Source organism: Oryctolagus cuniculus, chromosome 5, assembly GCF_964237555.1.
Source record: "Oryctolagus cuniculus chromosome 5, mOryCun1.1, whole genome shotgun sequence".
NCBI lineage: Eukaryota > Metazoa > Chordata > Mammalia > Lagomorpha > Leporidae > Oryctolagus > Oryctolagus cuniculus.
In genome coordinates, this window is record NC_091436.1 from 138,621,698 (window position 1) to 138,628,901 (window position 7,204).

The 7,204-nt window shown below is 51.0% G+C and overlaps 1 protein-coding gene across 1 annotated transcript in view; it reads right to left on the minus strand.

Annotated features, from left to right (window-relative positions):
• The window catches only part of LOC100343656 (butyrophilin subfamily 3 member A2), an 18,772-nt gene extending 11,771 nt beyond the window's left edge, over positions 1 to 7,001 (minus strand). The window contains 1 exon segment of the mRNA XM_070074934.1: positions 6,920 to 7,001. Coding sequence (XP_069931035.1) covers positions 6,920 to 7,001 — 82 coding nt within the window.
• Between the last annotated feature and the right edge of the window lie 203 nt (positions 7,002 to 7,204).

The window sequence follows — 7,204 nt, forward strand, 5'->3', positions numbered from 1 at the left end:
AGGCAAAGGAGAGCCCTCAGTGGGTCCATGGTGTCCACCTAAGGGCAGAGAGAGCTGAGCGCTGAGGGAGGGAAAAGGTCATCTGACTTCCCGGAAACCAGGGCTGGCTCAGCAGCTTCTTCATTTGCTGCTAGAAAACGAAAACTAGGGAGTGGCGAGGGGGATGGCTTCTTGTTAGGGATAAAAACAAGCAGGACTGGGGCTGAGCTGAGGACCAAACCTTTGCCCCGTCTCCACACTCCTCATGCCTCCGCAGAGGAGGAGGGCGCCACGGCAGGCTCTATTTACAGCGCCCAAGCTCCACCTGCTGCACCCACGTGCACATGCACACACGTACACACGTGTCCTCATGCTTGACTAGCCTAAAGCACACAAACCCACAGACCATCCAGGATACTTCCAAGCATTTTATTCAAGTAAACTTCTCGTTTTCTTTCAATTTTGCCAAGTGCATTTTACTCTCTGAGAGCCCGGGACCGTGCTGCCTTTGGAATATAAGCTTCCAAGGGATTGAGATGGATTTTCTTAGAATTTCTGGATCAGTAGGAAGAGTCACAATCCTTTTCCTCCCTGCAACCTTTCCCCCAGAAAGAATCTGAAGATACAAATGAAATCAGCGCTTAGCTGTGGAGCCAGGAAAAACGTTTAGAACATTTTTATGGGATCTCCCAGAAGATAAAATTCCTAGCTTACATCATAAATGAATTTGGGGTTGGCTACTTGAAGGAAATAAAATATTTGAGGGTTGAGATGTTCCTTTAAATCATAACCTACAGGGCCAGCCCTGGGGCATAAGCAGGTAAAGCCACCTCCTGTAGTGCTGGCACCCCATATGGGTACAGGTTTGAGTCCCAGCTGCTCCACTTCCCATCTTCTCTGCTATGGCCTGGGAAAGCAGTAGAAGATGGCCCAAGTCCTTGGGCCCCTGCACCCACACAGGAGACCCAAAAGAAGCTCCTGGCTCCTGGCTTCGGACCAGAGCAGCTCCTGCTGTTGCGGTCGATTGGGGAGTGACCCAGTGGATGGAAGACCTCTCTCTCTCTCTCTCTCTCTCTCTCTCTCTGTGTGTGTGTAACTCTGCCTCTCAAATAAATAAATATTTAAAAAATAATAACCTGCATGTAGATGAAATGTGGGAAGCAAAGAAACTAAGTTAGTGTGTTGGTCTCCCCATCCTGGAGAAGTATCTCTCTCTCTCTCCTCTTTTTTAAATGTATTTTTCACTTTGAAAGAGTTTCTTCAATCCCCAAATGCCCACAACAGCCAGCACTGTCCCAGGTGAAAGCCAAGAGCCAGAAACTCAATCCTTGTCTCCCACATGATTGGCAGGGGGCCTCCTAGGGTGCACACTAGCAGGAAGCTGGATCAGAAGCAGAGTAGCCAGTACTGGAACCAGGCACTCTGATATGGGAAGAAGGTGTCCCAAGCGGCTTCCTGTGGGGAGCAACTGAGACTAGACTAAGTTACTGGAATTAAGACTTATTCTATGCATCTGCTCTCCCACAATATGGCGCTGAGAGAGAGAGAGAGACCAAACAACCTCTACTCAGCTGCCTCATCAGTTTGATAAGCTGCAGGAGCTGATCCTGCTCCTGATTGGAGGAGAGCAGCGTGCTCAGCGTGTGGGCAGCAGAGTTGGGATTGGTGGAAGAGGACTATAAAGGAGGAGAGACAACATGCACCAGGAACATCTGAAGGAACATCTGAGCAGCCCCCGAGAGAGCCGGCTGGTGGTGTGCCGCTCCTCCGCGGAAGCGGGGAAAGCGGCGGGGGGGTGCCGCCCCTCCACCTCCGTGGAGGAGCCGGCAGCTAACCCGGGACGGCGTCATTCCTCCACAAATGAGGGGAACGGCAGCTAACCCGGGAAGGGCCGAGCAGACAAAAGAACAGCGCAGGGTCCAGTGTCATTCCTCCGCGAATGGGGGAGCGACAGCTTCCTAACTGCTTAAGTAGTTTGTCAAACAATGTGGGTATAAATAAATAAGACCAATCAGAAGCGAAGACACTGGGTGAACATTTAACCTGGTAGCTAAGACGCCCATGTCGGAGTCTGATGTCCAGTCTCCAGCTTCCTGCTAAGGCAGACCCTGGGAGACAAAGTACTGGCTCCAGTAATCGGGTTCCAGTCTTCAGCCTGGGAGGCCTGAACCGAGTTCCTGGCTCCCAGCGGGGCCTGGCCCAGCCTCAGCTGCCGCAGATGGAGGATGGGAACTCTGTCTCTCTGTGTGGCGTCTCCGCCCACCTAGATCTGCTGATCTGCTTCTCAAAAAAAAAAATTTTTTTTTTGACAGGCAGAGTGGACAGTGAGAGAGAGAGACAAAGAGAAAGGTCTTCCTTTTGCCATTGGTCCACCCTCCAATGGCCGCCGCAGCCGGCGCACTGAGGCCAGCGCATGGCTCTGATCCAAAGCCAGGAGCCAGGTACTTATCCTGGTCTCCCATGGGGTGCAGGGCCCAAGGACTTGGGCCATCCTCCACTGCACTCCCTGGCCACAGCAGAGAGCTGGCCTGGAAGAGGAGCAACCGGGACAGAATCCGGTGCCCCAACCGGGACTAGAACCCAGTGTGCTGGCGCCACAAGGCGGAGGGTTAGCCTAGTGAGCCACGGCGCCGGCCCTCAAATGTTTTCTAATGAAGGTCAGACCTCTCTGAAGTGACCATTAAGTTCATGGGAACTCTTGATTTAAAATAACTGATCAGAATCATGTGTATCCAAAGTGGGATTCACCGTGGACAGGATTGAGTGCATGAAAACCATGACACCCCTGGTATTGTGGGGTCCCAGAGCTGCTGTGCCCCCCGCCTCTCTTTCCCTTTCCTTTTACGGTGATGTTTAGGTGATGTTTAGGCAGGCACACAATCACTCAGCTAAATACTACAATTCCTGGGGCTGGCGCTGTGGCATTAATGGGTTTAGCCACTGCCTGCACCGCCAGCATCCATGTAGAGCACCATTCAAGTCCCGGCTGCTCCACTTCCAATCCAGCTCCCAGCTGTGGCCTGGGAAAGCAGTGGAAGACGGCCCAACTGCTTGGCCCCTACACCCACATGGGAGACCCGGAGGAAGTTCCTAGCTCCTGAATTCATCTTGGCCCAGCCCCAACTGTTGTGGCCATGTGGGGTATGAACCAGTGAGTAGAAGATTCTCTCTCTCTCTCTCTCTCTCTCTCTTTCACATAAACAAAATAAATCTTTTTTACAAAGGACTACATTTCCCAGCAGGTGGTCAGGTGATTTGGTTGTGGCCAATGAGATGTAAATGCAACTTATACGTGTAACTTTCAAGTTATCCTCCTAAATTGGAATATAACCCTTCCATCATTCATCACGAAGATGACGGCAACCTTCTGGGGATGACAGAGCAAGCAAACAGATGAGCTTGGGTCCCCGACGCTGTGTTGATGTCAGGCCAGTCCTACTGTGTCAGGCCCACCCACTCAGATTGTTATAAGAGAGAAATAAATTATTTAAGGATGGAGGTATTTAGGGATAGTCACAAATAGTGTGACTTTGTCTCCTTTCACATGGTGGGACCATATGTTCCCATCTGTTTGCTTTAGCCAATGAAATGTGAGTACAAGTGGGGTGTGTCACTTCCAGGCGGAAGCTCTAAGAGTGAAGGCACTTTCCCTTTGTTTTGCAATGTTTGAGATGGTGGCTGCTCCATTAGCTTGGATCTCAGGGTGTAACACCAAGAGCAGAATTCTCTGCTGACCCTCTTTGGAAATGCCATACTAGCAAAAAAGTAAACTTTTGCTATTTTAATCTACTGCATTACTACCGATACAAGAATAAACAAGTATTGCCCCAAATGCAGGGGTTTTAAATGATTATTCTTTCCCACGGTTCTGCAGGTTGGCCACATGGTTCTCCTGCTGGTTTTCCCTGGGCTGAGTCAGGTGGTTGTGGTCAGCTCAAGCAGCGGGGTCCCTGTCACCCACTGGGAGACTTGGATTAGGTTCCTGGCTCTTACCTTCAGCCTGGCCCAGCCTCCACTGTTGTGGGCATGTGGAAAGGGAATCAGTGATTAGTGAGTTCTCTCATAAATAAATAAATAAGTAAAAAAAAAAAGTTTAAAGGCATCTTTCTTTCATGGGTTTCTCCCAATATTTTTTAAGTAACATGAACTTGGCAAAATGTGGCAGAATCCATTTTCTTCTTCTTTAAGTAATAACATGCCAAGTTTTTCCAAATTTTCCCTGGGCCCCTGGAGTATGCTCTTTTTTTTTTTTTTAAAGATTTATTTATTTAATTGAAAGTCAAAGTTACACAAAGAGAGAAGGAGAGGCAGAGAGAGAAAGAGAGGTCTTCCATCCACTGGGTCACTCCCCAATTGGCTGCAATGGCAGGAGCTGCGCTGATCAGAAGCCAGGAGCCAGGAGCTTCTTCTGGGTCTCCCACGCAGGTGCAGGGGCCCAAGGACTTGGGCCATCTTCTACTGCTTTCCCAGGCCATAGCAGAGAGCTAGATAGGAAGTGGAGCAGCCAGGTCTTGAACCAGCGCCCATATGAGATACCAGCACTGCAGGGACAGCCACCTTAGGCCACATGGTGATGCTGGCAAAGAAACAAAGCTACCAACAGGATTAAACTCCACTCACCTGCAAGGGCAAAGGTGCTTGAGAACACTGACCTCTTCCCTCCCATTTTTCCACTCCCCTACCCAGGTTTCCTGGGACGGTCTCCCACATGCACTGCTTGCACCTGACTCATTGTCTCAAGGTCTGCTTCTGGGGGAAGACTTTGTAATTACTAGGATCTACTACGTGTCAGACACTTTTCTAAACCCTTCATAGGGATCTGCTCACTTAATCTTTCCACCAGGCCTTGAACACAGTTTCTATCATTTCTACCATCTTACAGAGCGGGAAACCAAGTCACATGGTTAAGTGAGCACTCACCTTGGTAGTGCGTATACTAAAGAAGACCAACGACAACAAGTGCCTGAGCTTTGCCAGCTTCACACAGGTACTAAGTGGCCAAGCTGAGATCCCGCCCCAGGCAGCAGGGCTCCTGTGTGCACACCATCTGCACCATCTGCACCGTCTACACCATCTGCACCATCTACACCATCTGCATCATCTGCACCATCTATACCACAGTGCCTCTTGCTCACACCTCTGCAGCAGCCCCCTGCATCCCCCCAGGTCCAGCCCACCCCTGGCACTGTGGCTCTCCCAGCCCTCCCTCCCTGAGGCTCTAGCCTCCGGCTCCTCCTCCTCCTTCGACAGCTCCTTCTCCATCCTCCTCGGAGCCCTCACCCTCCAGACTCCTACAGAGCCAGCGCGTTTCACCTCCTGCCTCCCAGTTATTCATGTGCTTGGTTCAAACTCCCCAGAGGAGGGATCCCAGGAATTTTTGTTGAAACAATGAGCTCTAAAAGTAAGCTCAGGACTAACACTCCTCCTAGTCCTTTCCTCACTCCCAAATAAATAGCATCCAAATAAATAGCATCGGCAGCAAAAGTGGCTTTGGTTTCTAATCTCCCCATTGTTGCATTTTTTTAATAAATATATTTGCATTGGGTCAGACCACCCACTTTCCAACACAGGCTGCCACGCAGTCAGTCAGTCGCTATGTACACACACGAGTCCCATCCCCTAGTCACCGACCTATTTACTTTGAACTGATTGCCCAACTGTGACCTAAAGGAAACTTTGCCTATGAAAGGTCTTCAAAAAGGTCGTGGCAAAGCGGGGAAAGCCATTGCCTGCAGTGCCAGCATCCCATAGGGGCACCAGTTCGGAGTCCCGGCCACGTGGAAGACCCGAAAGAAGCACTTGGCTCCTGGCTTTGGAGGCGCAGTTCAGGCCGGGGCTGCCATCTGGGGAGTGAACCAGTGGATGGAAGACCTCTCTCTCTCCCTCTCTCACTCTGCCTCTCCTCTCTCTGTGTAACTCTTTAAATAAATAAATAAATCTTTTTAAAAAAAAAAGGGTAGGAAAAATACATCTTATGAAGAAACAATGCATGTATTTCTAATTTTTTACTTTCCATGAACTTTTTGAAGTCCCCTCATCCCTCCCCCCACTTCGAGCCTCAGGAAAGGGTTATGACCAACCTGACCCTGGCTTCTCCCCACTCCCAGGCTCCTGTAGGACCCAGAGGCCACCCTAGGGATAGACACTGAGCCTCCCGCCCTCACTCATTCGCCGCAGAAACAATTCTGAAGAACTAGACTGGAACTAGAGCAGGGCGAGTGGCGACGCCCCGGCCTGGAGTTTGCCAGGGTGTCCGTCTGCCCACACCACAGCTCTTACCTCACTCCTGGGTCCCAGCCCTCTGAGGTCTCTGCTGTCTAGGAGGCCAGGGGTGCACGTTAGCCACCCTCCCCCACACACAGATGTTTTGCTACCAATGACGGGCGGGCGCTGCCCTGCATAACTCAAGTGCCAGGATGGTGACCATGGCAACCAAGGCTTGAGTACTCAGTACTCACGGGTGGCCTAGGGCTCAACCACCCCAGCTCCTGCCTCACCACCCCCGGCCCCAGCTCTGGACTTAGCTTTGGTGGCAGGGGGTTATCTAAACACCCGCCCTCCCCTCTGTCATTCAAAATCACTGGTAATGTTTTCCTTGTCTCCCAGTGGGGGAGATGCCTCTCTCCCTCCGCATTCCGGGTGCCAGGCTCCTCCTACGAAAAGAATGGCCCTGGGAGCCTGGGCTGGGACAGCCTCCTGCCCTCACCCCCAGGTGCTGCCAAGGGGCACAGAGGGAATTTTCCAGATAGAAAGGGCACACAGTCATGCTGTGCTTTCCCGCCAGGCACAAACTAAAGATTTAGCCCCAGGGCCCAGACCTAAGACAGCCCGGGATTTCAGGTTCAGTCTGGCAAAATGACTATTTCATAACCCCACTCACCCTATTTCGTCACTTGTCACACATGAAGCCAAATGTAAAATATAGTCACCTTAAGGTTACCTCTGCGAGTTAAGTCAGGACCATCAAAAGGAGAGGAGCTGCTGCCCGAGGTATGTGAAATGGTAAAGTCCAGGCGGGCCATCGTGATGTACAGGTGTGCACGGGTGATGTACCTGGATATTCCCTGCTGAATCCACTGTTATCAAGAACAAAGGCCTGGGAACAACCTGTGTCTATTGGCACAGTGCTCTGTGGTGTGTGGGCCCTGGAATCCTATGCAGCCTGGGAAAGCTTAAGGCTTCTCCAGATATACAGAGTGGAAGGTCTCAGGATATCATATGTGAT